The following is a 25,817-nucleotide window of genomic DNA, read 5'->3' as shown; positions in this document are numbered from 1 at the left end:
GAAACAACAGCAGTCCTAAGGGGACTGCTGCAGTCATCGCAGCGAAAGGAGATCTTTCATAATAAATTTAGTTTAATCCTTCATCCAAGTGTAAGCAAACAAAGTTTGCGCCTGAAGTATCTTCAGAACTGAGGCAACTCGTGGTAAAGGTGGACCAAGCTCTCGTCACTACTTGTCTTAGTATCTCTAATGCAAAGCATAGCTCCTTGCGGACATGTATACTGCTATGCATTAAGGGCCACTACCCAGACCGGTTTCAACCTTTATTGAGATCTCGTCAGTGGGAGCCAGACCCAGAGGTGGTGATACTAAGGTGGAAGCAATGGAGAAGTCATACTTACCTATACGAGTTGCCAAAAGGTGTCTCACCTTATTATTAAATTACTCTGGATTTAGAGAAAGATGTTGGAAGTTTTTTTTCCCTGTGGGTCTGGCTCCCACTGACGAGACCTCAATAAAGGTCGAAACCGGTCTAGGTAGTGGTCCTTCCCATAATGCATAGCATTATACATGTCCGCAAGGAGATGTGCTTTGCATTATGGGAGATACTAAGGCAAGTGATGAGAACTTATACCACCTTTACCACGAGTTGCCCCAGTCCTGAAAGTACTTCAGGTGCAAACTTTGTTTGCTCACACTTGGATAAAGGATTAAACTAAATTTATTATAGTCTAACCAAGTGGGGGAAAAAAAAAACTTCCAAGATCTTTCATCTTATTAAGGTGGGCTGCATGGCTGTTTGTGCCTCATACTATGGTGTCCACTGACTTCTTTCCAAGTAGTGCATATACCACTGATCTTTCTGCAAATAAGCACGTGCTAACGAGAGTAATTACGGGTGACGAACCTGGTGCTTCCAGTACTATCCCGAAACAAAACGCCAGAGCATGCAGTGGAAAACCCAGGGTTCACCATGTCCGAAAAAAAAAACACCCATGTCACGTTCTCAGTTCAAGATCCGAAAAAAAAAAACACCCATGTCACGTTCTCAGTTCAAGACCATACTGGTGTGTTTCTCTGATCACAAGGGGATAGTCCACTATGAACTCATTGAACAGGGACAAACGGTCAACCAACAATGCTATTTAGAGGTTCTGAAAAGATTAAGAGATTCTCTTCGGAGAAAAAGACCTGAATTGTGGCTTCACAAGTGGATCATCCATCACGACAATGCGCCAAGAAATAGTGCGCTTATCGTGAGAGAATTTCTGGCCAAAATATCGATTACCGAATTAGGTCATCCTGCTTATGCATCCGACTTAGCTCCCTGTGATTTCCAAAGTTAAAGACTGTGCTAAAAGGACGAAAGTTTTCTGACATCGTTAACATCCTGATGTTATATGTGATAAAGGAACTCAAGAGTATTGCGGAAAAGGAGTTTCAGGCCTGTTTCCAAAAATGGGCACACCGTCTAAACCAGTGTATAAATGCACAAGAAGGGAACTACTTCGAAGGCAACACTAATGTATAGTTCCGAACGTAGGTTTTTTTTACAGGTGCATTCCGGGAATTATATTGACCTCGTATATATGAACTGTTTTTGTAAGAACAGATTTTTTCCCTCTTTCAAACATTATTTAAAATAAATAAATTTTCAATTTTTTTTTTTTCAAAAATGGATTTATTGGACCATCACTCGATTATTGATAGCTTGATAATATGTAGCTCTAGTCATTAACGTAATCCCCTGTTCTAGAATATGCCAATCACTGAGACCTGAGTCACCCCACTTATAACGCCCCACGCTTCAGCATCAGCATTTGAATCTCACTGCAGCATGAATATTGTAGGGTCCTTCTTTAAAAATGTACTGAGTATTTAAAAAAAAAAAAAAAGAAGTTTGTAGACGATTTAATTGCCCAGTGGGAGACCTAAAGCGCATTTTCTTTGAAGGAGTCTCAGAGCAAAATATGCGGAAAATTTCTTTTAGACAAAATGTAATCATTCAATCTCTATAATTGTAAAGTATGCAATGAAGTAAGTAAATTATACAGAACTTTCAGTTCAAAACTTATAATTTCATGGAAAGATATAATCACCCTTCCGGTTCGCTTCGAATTGACTTCCGGTTCAACATACACGGAAATTGTTAACTTTCTCTACGATCAAATTCCATCAAGGCGAATGTGAAGGACGATTCACGAGGGGATGAAACTAGTCGGGGAATACATAACAAGCAAGTTCCACTCCATTATCTCCGCCAAGTTCAGGTAAACATTGTCATTTTGGACTTTATTCGTGATTAGAAAAGGATATAAAACTCACATGGTTGGAACATCCTCGACGACCGGTAATTTATTGTTATTGCTGTTGGAAAATGTCTCTCGTCTTCCGCAACGCTCAGACACGGTTGGGATGTTGTCATAAACATGCACAGAAGGTCGAGTAGTGATAAGAATTGCAACTGCTCTCACAACCTTGATTTCCCAAACAATACAACGAACATTCATGTGGATACGATGTTTCTATAAAACTCGAAAATTACGTCTACCAACGCATTCCGTAACTACCTTTATCAATCTACTGTTACTTTCACTACAAAGATGGGGAATGGTAATGTATACGTAGTTCCATAACTGGTTTCTTTTCTTTTTTTTTTTTTTTTTTAAAAAAGTTTCCACATTACACCCAAGTGAAGCTCCCATAAAATGAAAGAAAAATGCTGGCATGTCGAAGGCTGACGGAATGCAAATTGCAAAACCGAAACCGGTCTGAATTGACAGTTGCTTGCACTAATATTTACAGACGACGTCTTAGGATATTTACATTGAATTCAACATTAGCAACAAAGGAACAAGACATAGATAAGCATCGATGATTTTTGTAAAACAAACAAAGAATCCCATAATTGTCTTTGAGGAAAAACTTCTTTTGTCGGAGGAATGTCTATCGCTTGTTTCCAATCTTGCAGACATACTTACTAAGAAATAATAGAACCAGTTCGAATGACCTTAATTATATGAAAGTACACACCAGACGATGACTCAACACAGAAACGCATTGTTTCTCGAGAATTGTATTGAATTCAGTTTTTACCTTTTGTTTTGTTTATATCTATGCCAAAACCTCTGTATAACACAACGATGCCTTGTGTGCGTACGTGCGTGTGTGTGTGTGTGTGTGTGGTTAAGAAGAAAGAAAGGAACTTGTTGATGTGTTAGTTGAGTAGTTGGAGGTTCTAGGCTTGGAGGGGGGGGGGGACGTCATGGAGAAAGTTGTTCCAAAGAACAGAAGGAGATGGAACGATAAAGAAGCATGAGAAGTTGTTTCGATAAGTTTTAAGCTGAACTGTGTATGTATGGATGGGTGTTGGCCAACAGTTGCTTGTTTTTATAAGAAATGAAGTGGAGGAATGATGGTGGCAGCCAGTTCAGTTGAGCCCATGAAAATAGGCATCAAAAGGCAGAAACAGAACAAAGTGAGTGACTGGAATGAGTACTTTTATACAGTATTTGGAGTCCTAAAGATGAAAACAAGTCTCTTGAACTGAAGGGGTTAGTAGGTTTGTTTGGATGCAATGTGTGTTTGTATCAGAAAAGGCTAAGAAACCCAAGAAGAGAAATCTGATCTTGAGTGGAGGTCCTGATATTATAAAAAGTAAGGGTAAGTGAAATGAGATCTTTCTTTCAAGAAATAAGACAGAGTTTGGTAGCTCACTAAGCTGCCCTCATAGAATGGCAAGGACAATAGTATTTTAAGAGACTGAAAGATCGTTTGAGCAAATGAAGAAGAGTAGAATATGCTGCCATCAGTAAAAGTATGATTCGGATATGAGATTAGTGAGAGGTCATGAATGTACAGGGAGAGACAGATAGAGAGAGGGTGGGCGAAGGTGCTGAGGGTTCAATACTCTGATATTTCTGGAGAAATCTAAAGAGGAGAAATCACCTAATGACCAAAGAGAAAACCAGTGATCCAGCTACAAAGGATAGAAGATGGTAGTCTGGTATGTAAGCCACAATACCACACTCGATCTGGTGCCATGGAAATGTGAAGATCAACCACATGAGTTTCGCCAAACCATGGTTTGTGGTAGAAGGTGAGTAAAGTTGGGTAGAAAGTCTACTCTCCAGAGCTCTTAGTGAAGCGGGTGGTTTTTTGTTGGCTGACTTTTATCTCGCTGCCAAACAGTCGCATGTTTCAATTTCCTAACACTGATTGATCAATTTTCGTGAGAATAAATTTGGAAAAGCAGATCTTTAGAAATATATAATCATGAATTCAATTTTAAGTTGGAGAATAGGGCGATTTAATTTGTTAGTACTGCGTCAACTTATTTCCAACCTGTTACTATGGAAATGCATGCGTTGTGATCCAGATTTCAATTAGCATCCATAAGTTATTTAACTTTGTTGGATATTTGCTAGGGGATTTATTATACAAGCATTCGAATATTATAGAAATGACAGTAGTTATAATGATGATGCAGAGATTAACAGCGAGTGGTTTGTTTATTCTTCAAGTTTTTCAATTAAAATATTGAACAGCTATTAAAGTGATATAAAAAAGTTTGCGAAAAGCGAGATTAGTGTTCATTTCCAGAGTAAATAACTCCTTTGAAATGCCTCGATTTGGTTTACTTTTACTGAATATACTTTTATGTTCCGGAATGCAACCTCAGCTGGAACACGTGTTAGGTGTGCATCACTGAAACAAGACCAATCTCCATAAAAAAATAATCCGACATTTTTTTTATATGCGGCTTGCTTCTCAAATAGTTCGTTTTCCAATTGACATCAATATCTTTAGCGTCAGCACACTTCGTCATGCTAATTTCAAAACTGGAATATACCACTGTTCAGAATCCAACGAATTATTATTTTTTTTTTAAAGTGAAAAACAGCACTTAAATTGAGTATTAAACTTGAAGTTAACACTAACCATGAACTTTGAACTATTGTGACCTCCTGCCGAAATCTTAATTCAAAGGAGATTGTCCTTGCATTCTTCATCCATTGACCTTTGACCATATTTAACCGATTAACTCTGAATAACTATCCCACAGTGGAGATTATCCATGATTTACTGGAGACAATTGTCTTACTTGCTTCTCTACAGCCAAATATTTCAGCATAATATAGTCTAACAGCTCAACTTGCTGTTGAGTTGCGAACTATTTTTGCTGCAGTTGCTGTAAAAATTATGGAATGCTAACAAAGTTAACATGAGTGAAACCGCTATCAAAAATAAAGTGTAATATTTTACCCCCAAACTACTTTTGCTTTTTCCCATCGACGTTGGCGTAAGTCTAGTTGATAATACAATTTCATAAAGCCCTAGTTGGTTCCAGGGATCGCAAGTTACTTCACAGCGTGAGGTCGTTACCTTTCTCACTTCCGGCGACTACAATATTATTCTTGCTTGACTGCTTTTTAATGACGATGCCGCCCAAAATGCGATCCGTAAATCTATATATGGGACAAAAAAAAACGAAATGAGTTATACAGATGCGTCTGTAGTCTAATAAAATGGCCAATTATCGTTTATTTCTTTTGGTAGTTTAATATTTTTGCGGTATTTACCTGTTTCATAGCACGCAGGCTCTGTTGTGAGCAGCGTACAAACCACCATGCGAGCACCTTTTCTCGCGTCACAAAAGAACCAATGGAGTTCCCATGAGAGCAACTTGACAGCCACGTGGTTCAGGAACGAATGCAACAATAGGCGTTGTATCAGCGAGCGGCATTATTCTGTAGTTACCTTGAGTCTGTTCGGTGTGTCGTAGAGCCTGTTGGGATTCGATGAAGTCACCTTTTATTAAAGGTGTCTCAGGCGGTACCCGGATGTCTAGGGAGAAACGTGTTCACACCTGGTCGATTCGATAGCCTGCGGCTACGACCAGAATTAATAACTTTCAACAGCGGATACACTGCGTTTATCTGGAGTGCTTTGGCACATTCGTTCTCTCCTCGATGTTTTTTTTATTATTATTATTATTTTGACGACGAGTTCTACTTGCTGCTGAGGAGTCTTCCCCCCCCCCCCCTCTTCTTTCCTCACGTGCAAGTGTGACCTCCATCTTCCTCTCTTCTACGTTTGTAGGTCACAGAGTTGAGTTCCACTCACTCTCACATCAGACCAGCAGTTACAACTTCTCACGCCTGGGAAATCCCGGCTTTTGGCGTACCGCACAACGAATAGGTACTCGCCGTGACCGCGACGGTGAAGGGAGACCGCATTCCTCGCCCTAGTCACCCTCCCCACCCCCCTGAGGTTCATTCTTCCAGGTGGCTCCATACCGAGTCTGCACCCCATCGGTGAAAACTTTAATGCATTCCAAGGAGATCAAATGTGTCAAACTGAGCAGGTTCGTTCTGGCGTGGAAAAAAGAAAAAAAAGACAGAGAGGTGGGGAAAGAAAAGAATGCCATCCTCCGCGCAGGCGCATTAGTTATCAAAGTAAACGAAGGCGGTTAACTTCTATTAGGTTTAAGGTGCACAAGCTAAAATACGCTTTTCATCTTGATTGTCTGATTTTCCATTTCAGTCGTTTGCGACCGTAGGTGACTTCGCAGGCATTGCCCACCAAATATTCCTGGTGAGATTTTTACAAGGTAGTTCACCGTTGCTTCCCCCCCCCCCCTCCCTCCCCAGTTTTATCCGGGCTCAGGACTGGCATATGGTTGGTATGGATTCATGATTGCAATCCGTGTGTGTTCACGGGGAAGGTTTGCCTGTTCTCAAGGACAAAAAACCCGAGTTTCCGGGTCAACCCCCCCCCCACCACCTCCGTATGAGACTAACTCATACGGCTAACTTAAGCCACCTTAAGTCGAAAGAGACCAGATAAAGATTCCTCACGTCACTGACGGGAATCGAACCCACGTCTTTCCGACCAAAGAGCTTCGTCTACACGGACTGAGCTACGAAGGCTCTTTTGAATCTTAATAATGATAATTATTATTATGAACTCGGCTCACGAGAGGTCGCAAGACCTATAATACAACGCTGCCATGTGTGGGCAAGAGGTTAAAGAGAAAGAAAAAATTATTAACAAATTCTTCAAGTAATTACAGAACAATTTCCAATTTTTCCTTCTTTCTTTTCTTCTACCCCCCTCCCCTGTCTTTAACAGCAATCTCGGAAACAAAAAGAAAGCTTACAGAACCCGTAATACACGGGTTAAAGTTGAAAAGGAAAGAAGAAAGTCTAACTTCCGGGTCGAATCAAAAGCACTTCCTTCCAATTCATGTTCGCGTCTGTTCCGGTCATTCTCCGTGACCTGTTGTAGAACACGCGCTCTCTGACCCACCATGGCGTGTCGCAACCCATTTACTGACTATCTCGTTATAAAGGGGGGGGGATTCGTTTTATTCTAATTTTTTAAACCCTCCCTTTTTTTTTTTTCCCCATTCCGAAGCCAACCGATGAACCACTGTCGCCATCGTACCGTTTCAAACTCCCTCATCACATCATCGAAGCGGAAACCCTGCGTAACTTCGCCGTCATCGGACAGGTCACCCGTTACCGCAGTAACAAGCCGTATCCTTATCGCCACCTCTGTTTTCTACGAGGGAATCATGACGTGATCCGTTACTAATTGATTCCTCAAGATAGCTGCTTGTTAAACTGATATGCAAAAGAAGTTTCCGCTCCTTTTTAATTCCGTAAACTTTGTCGAGCGCCTCAGCATAATGAACGAGATGCACTTAATGGTCTTAGCGGACAAGATAAATGACATCGAAAAACTTTGACGACGTTTTAAGCACTTGAATGGTTACACTGAATATGACTGCGTGACTGATACCTACAAACAAGACTATAACCTTTCTTTCTTTCTTTTTTTTTTTTTGTATCTTGCGTCTGCACGAATTTTAAATCGTTATATAACAGACGAAAATGCACCGTTCTTAATCCACGAGCCTTTTGCGGTCCGACGTAGAATGAACCGTTATCAAACGTGGCGATCGGCACTGGTGTGTGGCGTTCCGGACTATTTCCCTCCAAAGATAGATTCGGGGCAGTGTTCTCAATGGACACGTGATCTTTCTCTGTTGGAGTTGCACAAATTATTCTGCGTCTGTTTCGATCAAAAATCCTTAATCTTGGCTTTCTTCCGGATGCACAGAAAATAACTACATATTACAAAAGAACCCCCTCCCCTACACACACACACCATCACTCCCAGACGCCAGTTACAAAATTACGTCGTGAAATATGTCTGACAGCCTTTATTTATGTCAAACCTTCCTCGTATCACAATCAGTTTCAATTAATATTTTGACATTTTTGAAATCGAAGTGGTGATTATAGAACACAAAGTATGGGTAAGATTTTTAATCCAAATGTTAAATAAATAAATAAATAAAAAATAAAGCCATTTAAGGGAACAGCTCGTGAGTTACGTCCTCGTGACAAGGTCAATATACGTTATTTCTTCCTTGATGGAAGAATATCACATAGTTGCGTGTATGAAAAGAGCACTAATACAGCACACACACACACACACACACACACCATTAACGGTACCTGCGCAGTGAAAATACGGACGACACTGGTAAAAGCCGTCTTGAGATCTTTTTCGCTGTATTATTTTACACAATTCTTGTAAATTAACAAAATAAAGTCGATTAAGCCTATTTACTAAGATAAATTTGTAAACACTACAATCATTAGAAAATGGAGTTCTGTTTTTCACTTAAACATTTGGTTTCGAGATTATGGTAAAAAATAATTAAAGACTTGAAATTGTGATATTTCGTCCTATAAGATTTAGTTTTTCGTTGCTTTGTTGAATACGTAGAGTTAGAGTGGTTCAACTAAACTTTGAAATTAATATACTGCATATTCTCCAATTAATTGCAAGCTATGCTGACAGTTTCACGTGGTTTAACATGCAAATAAAGTATGTCGAGTTTCAAACAGTCGCAAAGAATAGTACTCAAGATAGTAAATATCAAATTATATTCCGAATGGCTGCGTTAATGTGAACTATAGACAGAAGCAGACGAACAACGCGCATAATGAGATATCCGCCAGTCTGCAAAGCTCGCCTAGATCACATAAACAAACAATCGCCACTGGCAGTAATGTAGTAGATCATTTATTATACGGTATGTATATTTTAGAGAATTTATTTTTCTGCTAATTGACGCATCCCAAAGAACTTATATACATTAACTTATATAGCTACAAATACTGCTCGCCAATAGGTTTATGTAGTGTTTGAATCGCTTTATTTTTGTGTTTTTTTTTTGTTTGTTCTTTAATTAAAAAAAAATTCATTAAAGCAGATAACCTTCCATAACCAATGAATTAAATACTGGTCAGTAATCTCAAATGGAGTGAAGACAAGTTAGTGAATTTCAGTGCGATTAAAACTCAGTCTTGTCTTATTATTCCCAAGAAAGACCCCTACTTCACTCCCGCTTTTGATATTGTTCTGATATTCTTTCAAAATCTCTTTCCCCTTCTTGGGATGGCTGCTACCATCCAGCTTATCCTGACACAAACATGTTACATACACAGCCTCTACAACCTCTTTAAAAAAAAAAAAAAAAAAAAACGTTGATCTTTTGTTCAACAAAAGATGCGCAAAGCAGCTGCGCTTCAACAGCTACTGAACTGATCAACATGCGCAGTTTGAATTTTGTACGATGGACCCTTTTTCATGATGCATTCCACTGAGCAACGATTCTCTAATTGGGTAAACATGCTATTAAATATCCACTTAAACGACATAATCGTATTTCATTAGTCCAAATGGGGTCAAGAGCTTGCACTCTTAACGACTTCCGTGATTGGCCAATTGTATCTAACGTTTATATTCTCCGCCGGAAACAGATAACCTACTACGAGACAAGAACTACGTTAGAGCACTATACTAGGGTCAGACCACGTGCACCAGAGAAGTCGTGACCCAATGCAAAAAAATAAATAAATAAAATAAAAATAAATAATAAATAAAAATAATAATGAAATAAAAAATGATAAAAAATGGCACGTGAGAATTTAAACCATTTCCAGATTCTGTGGAATTCGGTCGCCATAGTAACCAGCCGGAAGTGCGAAGGAAGTTTTCAGCTTTCTAGGCGAGGTGGTGTAAGCAATAAAATAGGACACGTATTTATTCCTTTGCGTGTAGATGAACCAAAAGGTAGAGGTAGATGATACAGCAAAATATAACTAAAAAAAAAGTCGCTACAAGATGCTTCTGCACGTGTCGACATAAGCAATTAAAAATAATAGCGTAAACTATTTTTGATTTTTAACTGTTTTAAGTGTCAATATTTTCTGCGTTACATTCCACTTTATTATCCTTTTACCATTTTGAAGCTTCTCCTTCTTGTTATTATAACTTAGCACGTTAGAATTTAGACTTTCATAGATTACTCTAAAGTTTTTGACTTTAGAGTAACCTATGAAACTGTGGGAATTAATGAAAAGAATGGGTTTTCCTCAACACACTATCGGGTTGATAGCCAACTTGTACAGGGAGCAAGAAGCCACAGTAAGAACAGGTGTTGGATTAACTGACTGGCTTCAAATTGGAAAAGGAATTAGGCAAGGGTGTTTACTTTCTCTTCACTTGTTTAGCATATATGCAGAGGACATCATACATGAAGCATTGGATAAACTCAAGACAGGAATTAGGATAGGTACCTCAGATTATTGAGGTACGCTGGTGATATCGTACTCCTTTGTAATGATAAGGAAGAACTATGACAAATTCTTGACAAAGTTAACGAGATCAGTAAGAACAGAGGGCTTCAACTTAATCCTAGAAAGACAGATTATTGTTCTTAAAGGAAATACAAACAGGGAAGCTCCTGAAAAACAAGTGTAGGATTGAGGAAGTCAGTAATTTCGAGTACCCAGGCTCCATTATTATTAATGTGAAGAATTGCTGTGCAGAAGACGTCAGAAGATGATTAGGAATGGTAAAACGACAGTCAAAGACTCGTCTAAAATCTGGAAGGATGATTTATCTCCACAGTTGAGGGGTTTGGATGCAGTTGTTTTTCCCAACAGCGACTTATGGGTGAGACTTGGAACCAAAAGAAATCAGGTAAGAAAAGGATACTTGCTTTCGAGATTTGGTGTTATAGAAGGCTGTTGAGGATATCATATACTGAAAGGCGTACAAATGAATGGGTGTTAGAAAAGATCAGCAAAACTTTAAGGCTCCTTAAGGATATTGACAGAAGAAAGTTAAAATATTTTGGACACATTGAAAGGATGAAAGGAGGACGTCTTAGAACACTAAATGAAGGTAAAGTTCCTGGGAAAGAGGAAGGGATAGGCCATCAATGAGATGGATGGATGGTGTGTGTGGAGTGGCTGATCTTCAGAGGGTTGAAGCCTCCGGAAAAGCAGAAAACAGGACCACCTGACGAGGAGACTGGTGTGGCACATCACAGAGCATCGGAGTGCCCATAACGGCTTCTGATTATGTTCAATGAATCAATGAAGGGAGGCTACGGATTTTATTGGACTCCACTTTATTCATTAAATGTAATTTGTCTGTTAGTTGATTGCATTTACAGACCGGTTTTCGTGCTATGCCGAAAACGGGTGTTCTTCAACTACCACTTGCGAGATCGTTACCCCACTCTCACTTGGAAAGCCCTTAACAGAACTTCATGTTAGGAAGAGATCTGAATACAGATCGTTTTATTCTGACCGCTTTAAGGGGAGGTCTTAATTGTTAATATATATTTTATGTGCTTTAATACATTTTTTTTAATGTTTTGTATTTCAAATATATTTCACGTATATTTTGTAGGTATTATTTAGTTAAAACTGTTTTATTATTTAAAAGAATAAATTTATTCTAAATGCATTTATTTAAATAAATACTAAGTTTTTTTTATAAATAATTTAGTATTAATTTTACGTGGTTTACTTAAAATGATTAAAATTAAAGGATGGAAGATTGTGGTTTGAGCATTACGTAAAAAAGGCTTAATGAATGGACGGGAAGTTGAACATTTGATTTCAACACTTGAAGGATTGTTTTATGTGTAACCGAGATAAAAGTGTCTGAAACAAAAGTCTAAGATTTGCAAGATAAGATGCTCTCCTTAAAAAAAAAAATAAATAATAAAATTCACACAAACTAAAACAATATCACTTTCTTTTTTATCTTCAGAAAATAATCTTTCACTTACCTTCAGACTGCTTGCATACAATCCGTCGTCTAACTTCACGTGCAGATAACGCGAAGACCTTCCACTCGTATTTCCGTCGGGATCAAATAACCGCAGATTAACCCAAAGAAACTCAACTGCCCGTTCGGAGCATGTCTACACACACACACACACACACAGAGCTTTTCCCCGCGGTGTAAACAGAGCACGTTACTCAGCTGTTGTTAACAGCTACGGCAAACCATGATCGCTTCTCATCACTACAATATTACAGAACTTATGAGCACGATCAACATGTGGACTTAGTCCACGCGCGAACGCCAGGGCGTGGGAACGCTACTTGCTGATTGGCTCAAGAAGAAACCAGCGGCATCCTGGCCTCGATTACCATAATTGACGGTAGATGTCAGCACTGTATAGAGTAAAAAAGGCGTACATGCGTACAGTTTGGTTTGCTTTTTTTATTGTTATATCAGGTTGCTTTAAATTTAAGTCTTGTATTAGTAAATTAATTAAAGGTACATTGTTTGAACTTTAATGATTTTATTATATTATTCCAAATGAAATGAAATACAGGAAGCAGACAATACATAAATGCATTATTCTGTTTTTATCGTTACATGCAAAAATATCACAGTAATTTTTTACGTATATGAAATATTTCTTTATTAACATAAACTTATCAAGAACAAACTTTAACCTAAAATTTCAAGCAACATCACTTTCCCAATTCTGTAGGAATAACATGCAAAAGGAATGTTTAAAAACAAACAAAAATATTGGAACTTGTTTGTCGTCTGCTCTGTTTGAGTGCAACGAGATTATTGTAAGCCGATAATTCATGCTTCGCGAGCCAAGAATTGTGTAACTATTTCATAAAAAAAAAATACAAAAAAAAAATCGAATGAATAAAATAAAAATACAGAAAAGTTATTAAACTTTAATACGTGTTTCAAAGTTTATTGATCTTACATGAATAAGCTATGAATAAATCGAAAACATTGAGTTTGCCATTCTGGTCTATACTAACAATCATTCGTACAGATCAACGCAGCAATATAATAATTTATTTGTCCTAGTCTAAATCAATGGTATAGTAGATAGTAAAACTGGATATCTGAAGCTCTCGGATATCACATAGATTATACTGAATTGAAATCTCAGCGATAAATCATACCGATTGGTTTCGAAAAATAAATAAAATCAAATTTTCAACATTAACTAGTGTTATTTTGTTTTGCATTAGAATATTGTATTGTATTTTGTCTTATCTTGAATAAATAAAATAAACCAATAAAAAAACTCATAGGGTACAACGAAATAAATATGGCTATTGTTATTAACGTTTGTTCGGTGTTTATAAAAATCCGTATTTTGAATGATTCCGCCCTCCTCGTTAAGGGGATTCCAATGATCAATAAACAGGTTTGTAAGTTACTAATATTAAGTCAGTTTTACTCTCTCTCTCTCGTCTTAGTTGAATCCCTAGTGACATTTGTAAAGAAACCAGCGACGTATTCAAAGTCCCTTGAAATGAAGCTATCAAAATTAACGGGGGAGTTATAATGCTGTTCCATAGCGAAAGGGTAATTATTATTATTATTATTATTATTATTATTATTATTATTATTATACAGCTATCTCCACGGAGTCAGAAGACTCATCGTGGAAGATCCACCATTCACACATACCTCTCCTTAAACTTATTCACTGATGAAGCACCCACATCCATCTCTGGCAACCCATTCACCACCCACCAAGCAAAAAATCTTGTCCTAACACTTTGTTAACCACACTCTTATATAACTTCCACTGGTGATCCATCCTTGCCATGTACTGAAAGAAGTCTTCAGCGTCAATCCTATAAAACCGCTTTAATAGCTTAAATCATGTCTCCTCTTTTCCGCCTATCAGCTTATTTTTAACGCCTACAAACCGTCAATCTATTCTTATAAGGCACATTCCACAGACCTGCCACAAGTTTTGTCACTTACCTCTCGATCCAGGAGTCCAGATGTGGCCTTATATAGAGGAACAATAACCTCTCTATCTCTGATTATTGTGTGTGTTCTTCAACAACCACGTAATCTGCTTCACCTTGCTGTCTACAATCACACCCAAGTCCCTGGCCTCATCAGTTTCCTGCAGTTAGTTCAGTTCCATCAATATAGTACACAGCTTCTGATCTCTTCCCAAAGTATGCATCACCTTACACTTGGCCACATTAAACTGGTATCTATTTACCTTTGTTCATACTGGTAGTTTAAATTCTCCTGCAAGATCTCTACATCATCTGCATTTGCAATCACTTTTACCAGCTTTGCATTATCTGCAAGCAACTGAACATTTCCCCCTCAAATGATTTCCTCTATCATTCATTTATATACAAATTAAATAACAGAGGACCAAGTACTGAGCCCTGTGGTACATCACTGATCACTTGTCTTTTGGATTCAGCTCCTCCATAAACCATCCTTTGAAATCTGTCCATCAGCCACCCTCTAATCCAAATCACCAGCTTTGGATCCATTTGCTCCAGTTTATACAATAGAGTTTCTATGTGGAGTCTTGTTAAATGCTTTTGCAAAGTCTAGCAATATCACTGAGCAACCATTTTCCTCATCCAACTCCATTGTCACTTGATTATAAAAAGTAAGCAGATTACCAAGGCTTCATAAAACCATGTTGTCCCTTATAGAGTATCATATTCCTATCCACTCAGTCTTGAATTCTGTCTTTCACCAATTTCTCCAATATCTTAAACCCACCACTCCTGAGATGCTGATTGGCCTATAATTTGCTACTTCTGTCTTGGAATGTCCCTTATGCAATGGGACTATTTGGCCCTTTTCCCATTCCACTGGCACCTTCCCACTACTGAGACTTAAATTAAACAGCTTAGTCAGATGAGCTGATAATTCCCTTGCACATTCTCGTAATACATGAGTCGATATATCATCTAATCCCACAGCTGTGTTCGTATTAAAGTTCTGCAATATTTTAAGCACCCGCATTTCTTCAATCTCTATTCTGCTATTAGTCAATGCCACATTCGACACTGCAATGTCACCACAAAGATGGTCTGTAAAATGCTCACTCAGTAATTCAACTGTTTGGTTTGGTCCTGTTACCTTCCCACCATTAACACTTTTTAAAGTCATTCTTCCTTTTACTTGTCACATAGCGAAAGAACTCTTCAGGATTTCTTTTGGACTCATCAGCTAGTTTTCTCTCATAATTAGCTTTGGCCTTCCTTACCATAGAGGTCATCCTTTTTGCTTGTGCCTTATACTGCTCAATGGCATGCTGATCACCTTTTTCTTTATCCCTCCACACCCTTTTCTTTGCGTGCAATCTACTTAATGAAGCTATTCATCCATCTTCTACCTAACTTATCCCTCTGACTCTAGGTATACTTTCATATACTGCTTTCTTGAAACATCCCTTGACCGCCTCCTCATGCGCCACTAATAATTCATCCTCTCCCTCCAAACTTACCTCATGGCTTGGCAAGAGTGCATATTATTGCTACGCTCCCCCCTTAAGATTTTCTACTAATCCACGGATTATAAAAATGTGTTTTTATTAAAGATTTGGATATTTATAGAATATATATTTATTAATAAATATAAAAAATTTTTTATTATTTCTATTTATGAAAACGACATTACAAATCCAGTTTGCTATTGGTTACGAAAAGTGTATTGCACGTGGTATTGCACCCGCATTTCTTCAACCTCTATTTCTGCTATTAGTCAATGCCACCACAAAGATGGTACACTCCTGTAAAATGCTCACTCAGTAATTGAACTGTTTGGTTTGGTTCTGTTACCTTCCCACCATTAACACTTTTTAAAGTCCTTTTATCTCCGAATATAAAAGTGTAAGATTTAACTCACTTATGCTAACGTAAATAACGCGTTAACAGTAAACTGAGGTGCGTTGGGCTGAAATAAATCCATGAATGTGCTGTTACTGTTCGCACCATTAGATCATAACACGAACGAAATTTAGAAATCGATTTAACGGAGATCCGCCAACAAAAAACAGGATGATGAAATGGAAGAAAAAATTCCGTAGTTGCAGCGTTTGTGACGTGTCATATACATGCCGACAGATGAAGCACAATGTGATGATGAAAAGAAGATACTGGAGTCTCCTGTGATATATAACGGGAAGAGATTTGCTGAACTCAACACTCCACAAATGACGGAGTCGCCACATGAAAGATTTGCAAATGGATTGCTAGAGTTCATCAGCGAAATCAGTTTAGAACAGACAGATAGAGAGAGAGAGAGAGAGAGAGAGAGAGAGAGATGAATTATAGAGTTTTCCATCGTCGATCCCACACTACTTTTTCGGTGATATATGTGCGCTTATGGCAGTAACTGTTTACACAAAATGCTTGTCGAGTCCAAAGAAAATCCACATTATGTGGAATGGACTGAAGACAACTCACCTCGTGTGAGTGGTAGTCGATATTGCACTTTCTTAATCTATCGGGATATATTAAACAGCTATTGTGCTTCTCAATAAGATATTCTGGACAAGGAGTTGTGTGATTGTAGTAGGGCGGTACTTCAGTGTTATTCCCCCCCCCCCCTCAAACGAGAGAGTTCTTCAATGACGCACCTGAAGGTTGGATTGGTTGAGAATCACCAACAGCTCCGCCAATGCTATAACGACCGGTTCAGAAAGTCTAGATCTCAGCACGTGCAGCAGTGAAGGATGCTGTTCACGTGACCATGTTGAGACGAAGGATTATGACGCAGATGCGTTAGATCTACTGCAACGATTGATCAGAGTTAACCTAATAAATAAAAACAAAATATTATTATTATTACATGACACCTCCAAGGAATCATCGAGGGAAGGCACTCCACAACTCTCCATCTTCACCATCAAGCGCTGCTACCATCCTCATCATCTACACACAGCGCCATCTACTGCCCACCTCCACAACTTTTTTTTTTTTTTTGCAATTCGAAAAAACAAAGAAAATAATAAAAAAAAAATCTACTATAAATCGGAGTTATCGAGTAGGAAGAAGGACTGCGTTTTGATTTTTTTTTTCCTTTTCGCTATCATAAACAGAAGAGAAAAGAAAAAGTCAGAATTTGTAGAACTGTTGCTCACTACAGCAGCAAGAAATCATCATGATTATCGCTTTACCACACGGAGTTCTTTATATTTCAAGAGATAAGCATTATATTCAAATACGTAATGTAATAACAACGGTACGAACGCCGACATCTCCGCCCTTTTCTCAATAACAATCCGTACAGAACTACTAGGCATAGGGGCAAAAGGGTGCATGCTAAATGAACTTAATGGTGTACATCGAAATGGACAGTTGCAACTTTAGACGAGGTCATCAATTAGTAGGAAAGAACCGAACAGAGTTGTGCGTTCCTCAAGACGTGAATCAGCCAAGTCCCTTAACGAGGAGTTCAGAGTGTGGAGGTTTGTGGCACAACACATTAAACGAAGGAGTTGCTACTCTCGAACGAAACATCAGCGTTCAAATCGAACATTATCTGTTGTTTGGACACGACGAACTTGTCTTAAACTTTAATAATATTTTTTTTTAACATTTCATTATGTCTCAGATAATTTATATACGTAGATACAATAATAGTTGTATATACACGTATATATATATTATATAAATAATACATTACAATTGTGAATAACAGATACTTGCGAGTTAATAATATTTTTAAATAATAATAATATATTTTTTAAATAAATAATATTTTTGTTCATTGCTAAAATATTTACACACAATAGTTATCTTGAGTATAATTTTACAAAATTTTTCTACATTGGATTTCAGTTAAGAATTTCAATAACACACTTTGCCTCTGCGTTGTGCATTTACAACACTATGTTCTAATTTTAACAGTGATGATCATAGATTTTTTTTTCAGTGAACAACTAATATTATAATAATACTTTGGGGAGGCATTTCTGACTTCTTCCTCGAAGCTTATAATAATTATAATAATGGAAGTTGTTTGCACGCCTCAGCGCTAAACCACTCAAAGATAAACTTAAGTTTCAAGTCTAATCGTCGACTACAGGAACTTTTCAAAGACCTTTTTTTTTTTTTTGACCGGTTCCCGAGTTAGTTGATTTCTGTCGGTTTTTTCCTCCCGGAAACTTTGGTTTTTCGTCCCGTAAACTCAAGAAAACCCACACTATTTCAGACATTAAATTATTGTGTTAGGGATAAAGAGATTGCGGCACTTGTTAAGCCGTATCTTCACTTCAGGCTGCTTAATTAGTGATAGCCTTGGGCCAACTATCTCTGATTGGCCCACTGGTAGCCAATCTCCCTGGTAGACAATGGCTTGCTGCCCAGTCAGCCTCCAAAAGTTAGATAGGACTAAAACGACATTCCCCTATACTTTTATTCCCCTATACGGGAACAAAAGCCCAGTGTCTTTGTATGAGACTGGTTAACTCGCCTTCAGAAGAAAAGATCCCCGAAAAGTTCTTTGGGTCCTACATGAAATTCGAACTGTGGTCTTTCCAACCACAGACATCGTCGATGCTGACTGAACTATTGAGCTCATGATAGTTCCCAGGGGAACGTGTTTACTTCAGCTATCACCTCATTCGTAAAGCGAGGTAAGTGTGTACGTGAAGTGTGAACGAGGTCCGTTTGTCACCGTGCCTGAAAAACGAACATTATATTAACGTTTTGGATAAGTTGTGTACTCAATAGAAGGGCGTGCATTTCATTACGTTATTCGTAATTAATTTAAAGTTTAGACCACTGAACGCTATCATTGAGTCCCGAATTCAATTTCATGATTCCAGAATGGCGATCTTCTCCTTAAAAGTAATTAATTACGTTAAGGCCTTTTTAGTAGCCAGTTCAAGGAGTTTAAAGACTTTTCACACGTGCACTGTAGGTTTCCTCTCAGCCTCTGAAGAGACCCAACAAGGTCGAAATGTTGTAAGATCGGTTTAACCTTCGAGCACTTAATAAAAGGCGAATAAAGTATCGTAACTCGCGCTGCAGGTCATCAGTGCTTTGCAGATGGTGTGTGTGGCTATTTTAATTTAAATTACTTGCGTGTATATAATAATAAAAAAAAAAAACCGATACATTGCTTTGTGTGTGGGTGGGTGTGTAAGCGCGCGCCTCTATTGCTCAGCTGGTATCGAACCAACGCCTTTTCGTTGGAACGACCTCAGTTCTGATCTCGTCTAGCACGCAAGAAACTTTTATAAGGGCTTTACAAGTGAAGTTAAGGGACTCATATCAGGGTGGTGGTTTCCCTACCGGAAACTGGGGTTGTCATCCCGCTAACACAGACAAACCGGTCATGCAAAATGCATTCGTATTAAACGACATAATACAGTAGCCTTATAGCTTGAATTGATCGGTCATAATACCAAACAACAACAGCAGTAGAACATCAAATGTCTGTCGAGTCGAAAAGCGATATGTCACGCGTGATTTGTTTCACTTTGGCTTTGGGCTCGAGCCGATTCGGTCTCGAGTTAAATCAAGCGGCAATGTTCTCTGTTTCGCTATTCGCGCGGCATAAAGGTTAACAATAAAGGTTATGACCCTTGAACGACGCGGGGGTTAAGCGTGCCATCCCCCCCCCGCCCGGAGTTGTTCGAAAATCCGCATATAACTTTTGACCAGCGGCGTAGCTACAGCTTTTGCCGTTCGGGGCGATCCTTGAGTTTGCCGCCCCTCTCAATACACACCAAAAATATTACAAAAAAGTCAAAACGACATAGGGTAAGGTTCACAGTGCCGCCCGGGGCGGATCCCTCCCCCAAACTTAACTAATCCTCCGAATACATATAAGCTCCCAAATGAAATCAAATCAGTAACCTCAGAATATGCTTTCAGAAAAAGATTGAGAGACTAGACTAACTCACGGGACTAAATAATATTGACATTTATTTTAAACTTATCGTAAGAGATCACTATAACTTACATAGCATGTCCAGTTAGCATTCTAATATATTAACAAGTATACAGCATGTTCTGTGAGCCCTCATAGATACAGTCACTGGATTTTGCAGTGAGTGTATCGAGTTAATTTAATTTTCTAGTAACCAGTATGGCTTGGTTACACAAAAAATTGTAAAAACTCACTAACTTATTTTAAACATTTTTATAAACTACGAAAACTATCTGATAGTGTATTGTACTCATGTCATCATCTTCCTTATACCCTCTTTTACCTTGCGGTGTCGAGGGTCCATTGATCATCGGACCTCACTCCGTTTACAGGATAAGGTGGTCAGCCTTATGCCCCGGTGTATCCTATGGCCTGTAGTGTTGAGTTCTCAAGGCCAGTTTGCCTGCTTTGCGGGATGAAAAACCCCAGGATAAACTGGGGAAAAAGCCCTGCTGTCTACGCCCAAGACTGGCTAACTTGGCTATGGCTGAGGAAGATCCTTCAAGCTCCTCACGTCACCGACGGGAATAGAACCTAGGACACTCCTTCCCCAGGCATATGGTTGCGAAGCGCATAGCCACTAGGCTAACCGTGTATTGTACTCTACTTGTATATATAAGGAAAATACGTTTATTTGTCTATAACAAAATAATCAGCAAAAAATAAATGTAACACTGACAGAAAATATGATAGTAATACTTGATTTGTATATTTATGAATATTATGCATACGTGACAAGAATAATAAACTTTGTATTGTAAAAAAAAAAAAAAAAAAAAGCCTACTGGTGACCGGAAGCCTTACCGATAACATAAACAGTCGATTAACACACGTTTTGTATGGTATGTACGTATGTATTATATACTATAGTCTTACAATAAAATAACCTATAGAAAAGAAAATGTTATTAAAGAAAATCATAAGGAAGTGAAGAGTTACAGAAATGTACTGTGTTTATCGACACCATAAATTTACGTCGTATGTTAACAAGATGAATCGTCTGCCTACGCGTTACTAACACTAGGCATCAAAAATGAAAAGATAATGCGAAAAAGAAATTCATTTGCAGGTATAACGATTCGTGCATTGATAACGAAGAAGAAACAATACGATTGCTTTATGGTAAAAATTATTTTATGCCAATTAATTAATCTAACCAATTAATAACAGTTTACTTTTATGCGGTTATGATTTAATACTGCATCCTTACGTTGGTTTGCCTTTTTCTCGACTGCGAATGACCATATGCGGTCTGTAGGTGTTTGTGTGCGCAAATTTTGATAAAATTTAACTTTTCATAATAGATTTGTGTATCTTCCATAAAGGAAGTAAATGATAAAATATCTTGACATGTCTAACTTTTCCTTAATTTTTTCGATATTTTTAAGAGCTACGCGGTTCGTCTCAGAGTTTTTTTTTTTTTTTCAAATTGTCGCAAATTGCCAAACAATTTTATAGCATATTTATTCAAAAAAAAAAAAAAAAAAAAAAAAAAAAAAAAAAAAAAAAAAACGCCTATAAATCTCACAGTTCAAACCCGCGTTCTTTAAGGGTCAACCGTATTCGTTATGAGATCAAATAATTTTAATTCAATTCTCACAGGCTGTGAAAGGCTGCCGCATGCCGGCTGTAAATGTTCTGTTAGAAAACACAAACCCCTCCAACTTCGTCAGCCATTTATCGGTTTGGTTTAAGAGTGATTACGTGGAGACCCGTTCCGGTTCGATGCTAATAGCTATTTGATTTCACAACGCGACCTTTTTTTTTTTTTTGGCACGGCTTCACCCCCCCCTCCCCCACCTTTTATCCTTTCTTTTCTTTGCCGATTGGTTTCCTCAGAGTGCGAACTCTTGGTTGCACACACCCGCAGCCGAACAAGCGGGGTCAACCACTGTGAAATAGACTCGGAAACCCCTCATTATTAGCAGTCAAACGTGTTGAATTCAAAGGCGAGTCTTCGGTACACGAAAGGTATAACGTCGTAGTGACGTCATGGCCATTTTTCAGCATATACGGTGTATAGAAATCGATGAAAATATTTACTTCGGCTTTATAAACACCTGCCTGAGGGACTTACGATTCACGCCAAGCAAACGCCCATACTTGCCGATAGACCACACCCTAAGAATCGCAGAAATGAGTTGGGGGATATGACGAATATTCTCCACAACTTAAATCGAAAAAAACTATGACGTCACGATATTCCAAGAATAGTTCCGGTATGAGTTCTTCCCCCCCACACACACACACAGGAGGGTAAAAATTGTCTTTTTGCGTGACGCATTTTACCCACAATTGCAACACAATGCCAGGATGTAAATAAATTAAAAATAGCCATCAGTAGACACTGAAGGTTACGCGAGTTATTCCACTAAAGTTGATTAAAAGCTAACGGCATCGGGATGAGGATGACGTGCAAGCCTAACTGTTAACGTAACCGTAAACCTCCCGTTTTGTTAGAAGGGCAAATATTAAAACAGACGCGGAGACTAACAGAACCGTATCGTGACAGTGGGGACAAGGTGAATCGACACTTTCATCCTGCCACTCCTTCCCCTGAGGCAGGTGCTCGACAGAATTTGTGAACTTCGACTAAAGAGACTGCACGTGCTGTCCGTTTAGGTTTGGCTTCTGCGTGTGACATTCAGTTCGGCGAGGAATGAATGGCGTTGTCATGGCAAACAGCGTGCCGTAATAATAGACGTGGCAAATTGGATTTAGGTACGACATGTAGCGGTGGGAAAACGGAGAAAAATGGTGACGTCGCATCATCAACTAATGAGGGCGTGTCGGCAGTTTTTCGGCGGGGTTTCGGGCAGCAACAAATGCCAACAGACTGTTTCCAAAGAGATCGCTCTTTCCTTCAGACGATCATAACGACATGCTTAGAAAGAATGAAGTAGTTTGCAGAGTTTCATCAAGTTTCCATTTCAAGAATTATAAATATATTAATTTCCGCAGTGATTTAAAACACTTCTCTAAATATAATATCGAAAATTCTTAATTGTAATTATTAAAAATAAATTTCAAAAGTGCACACACTTTTAATAAATGAAAATTAACCTCATTTGATATCAGACTGGATCTAAGTCCATTCTTCGCTCTCCTGTCTTACTTCCGGACTATTTTTTGAAAAGCGCAGTTGGAATAATCGTAATTGAAATCTCCTCATTCCATTGCTTACGCTGCACAGTCATGTGATCAGTTGCATAGCGCTGTGCTTTTGTCGCCCAGCAACCGATTAAATTGAAATGTATTGTTGGTTGAGAAACATTTCTCTACTGCACTAGTTTTCTTTCACTTTTTTTTTTTTTTATTATTATTTAACTTTCGTTCCGCTTGGAGTACATTTAATGAGCTCAGGGGATTGTCGGAAGTAAAAGTGATTACTGAATCTCGCGCGATTGTTAAATATTCAAGTAGGAGTGGGGGGGGGGGGGAGAGAGAAGCTAATCAGAGTGCAGAATATGGACAGTAATAATACATCACTATCGGGCATGCTAATACTTAAGGGTTAAATAGGTGGTGCTTAACAGATTTGGGAGAATAACGCGTGAGACATAATTGAAATACGAAATACTTCAGAGCACCACTGCAGCATACAGAGTTGCTTGTACAAGCTGATTTTTTTTTTCTTTTTCCGTTTCTATTAACATTGTTGCATATAACTTCCGTTGATTGGATGGTCACCATTCCGCTTTCAAAAATAATTAACTGAATCAATTGGCAAGAACGTATTTAAACACATGAAAAAAATACTAATGTACAAATTTTCAACAGTGTCGAGATGCTTACCTTTTTTCCCCTTAAACACTGCTAACGTTTTTTTTTTTTTTTTTTTTTTTTGTAGAAAAAATGCCATAAAGTTCACCTTTAAACACCCCGATCATATTAACCTCATGTTATGAAAAAATTCCCGTGTCTCACTTAACTATTTTTAACTATTTTAGTTAATCCAAATTGAAATCTTCGGCCACAAACCCAGCATAGTCACGTGTGACACTGATATTAGTATTATTATTACGTGACACCTCCAGGAATCTAAGGACTGGACTGGATATATTTTGCAAATATATCCCACCAAAATGTTTTAAAATAATTAGTAATATTACCGGAGTATTAATATATTATATACTAATTTGAGACCTGGTCTGGGTAATGCTAAATTAAAAGTCTACAATACCTCCCAATTAGATGTCTTATATTTAATCAGCTTAATAAACCAAGATATAATAACAAATACGAATAAACGTATATTATTATTCATTAATTACCTTTTTTTTTTCTGTTTATTTATGTGGGTATGACTCTCTGTGTGTAGTGTATACAGTCTGCGTGATATACAATGCTAATTACCATTACTAAAATGATTAAATTGCAATAATATAACGTTTATACAAAAAGCTTCTAATTTTGGCGTGAAAAATTATGTAAATATAGGCACACCATTCTTATAAGCAATTTCCGGTTTGAGAGCTTGACTTCCTGTTAACCGTCGTGAATGGGAGAAATACTGATTTTTTTTAGGTAATAAAATCCATGGTTCCGCTATTGCTATATATTGCCCATAAAAATTAATAACCGTAACAGTGATGTCATTTCCGTTTGCAAATAAAGAGTTTGTAGAAGGTAAACAACCTCTGTATGTAGTTTAGCTTTTGTTTTGTAAGTCTATTCTGGATGAAGTAAAACAAACGATCCACATCAGAAAAGAAAAGACATAAATAGGTCTTCTGCTTTGCGTTTACAGTAATTCAAAAGCAGACGATTTGTTAGCTCTTTTTTTTATTCTAATAGTAAATAGTTGAATTAAAAAGTATGCGAAAACAAGCGATTAATTTCCCTTTTCCTACATAACATGTTAACTTTGTTAGTGCAATGGTTTCAAATCGTAAACCTAAACCAACATTTTAGGTTTACGATTTCAAGCGATTAATTGCCTTGCATCAGTAACTCTTTCCATGCACACCAATGGAAAATACGATCTACTCACCTTGCCGGTTGCCCGTATCAGTACCATTCTCGTCCTTTCTCCTTTTGACACACTCTTCGCCAACAGCAGTCGCTCTGCCACGTTTTCTTACATTGTATGCATTTCTCACTAGAATTATTAGGTATACCTATGTCTTCTGCTACAAGTCACGCGACAAATGACAGACACCGTGGCGCTGATGCTTCGGTGCATGCCGTCCGGTACAGGTAGATGTCAACATTGATGAGTGATATCATTTCCGGGAGGGTGCTGCCATCTATTGAATACTCAGAATAAACCACGGGAAATTAAGATTTTAAAAAAGTATTCTTTAGTCATGTTTGATTAATATATATATATATATCAGAAAATATAAAACAGCCTCTATTTAAAATAAAATTAGAAACTAATTTTTCACTGTTTACGTTTATGTTGTATAATATATCTTAACAATGACTAACTTAGAAAACCAAGGAAAAATTTAGCTCAAAGTACTAAAATACTTTGGTACGTACTGCCACTGAATATCAAACTGGTACTGTCTGACCACAGATCCGAGACCGTAATCGGGCAACTTGCCAAGAAGAGTCAATTCATGCTGAAGAGGAGAAAGAAATAAAGGATGTACGAATTGGCCACCAACACGCAAAATCACGCGTTTTATACGTAACATTTTTCAACTGTTATACAAGCAAAATAGCTACCGCTTTAAAAACTAGAATTTTCATAAAAGAAAAGTTAATTTTCCGATGTGCAATACTAAACAACTCATCCCACAAGATGGGTTGATTACCCTGTTATCGGAATGGAATCTCCTTCTTGT

The 25,817-nt window shown here is 38.0% G+C and overlaps 1 protein-coding gene across 1 annotated transcript in view; it reads right to left on the bottom strand.

Annotated features, from left to right (window-relative positions):
• Positions 1–2,450, bottom strand: part of LOC150102039 (RIMS-binding protein 2-like) — a 540,578-nt gene extending 538,128 nt beyond the window's left edge. The window contains exon 1 of the mRNA XM_090399955.1: positions 2,266–2,450. Coding sequence (XP_090256081.1) covers positions 2,266–2,450 — 185 coding nt within the window. The remainder of the gene's footprint in view (positions 1–2,265) is intronic.
• Between the last annotated feature and the right edge of the window lie 23,367 nt (positions 2,451–25,817).

The sequence above is a fragment of the Typopeltis vanoorti genome, chromosome 11, assembly GCF_054136105.1.
Source record: "Typopeltis vanoorti isolate ZY-2024b chromosome 11, IOZ_Tvanoo_1.0, whole genome shotgun sequence".
Taxonomy (NCBI): Eukaryota; Metazoa; Arthropoda; class Arachnida; order Uropygi; family Thelyphonidae; genus Typopeltis; species Typopeltis vanoorti.
The sequence above is the reverse complement of the archived record's forward strand: the minus strand, read 5'-3'. Positions and strand labels throughout refer to the sequence as shown.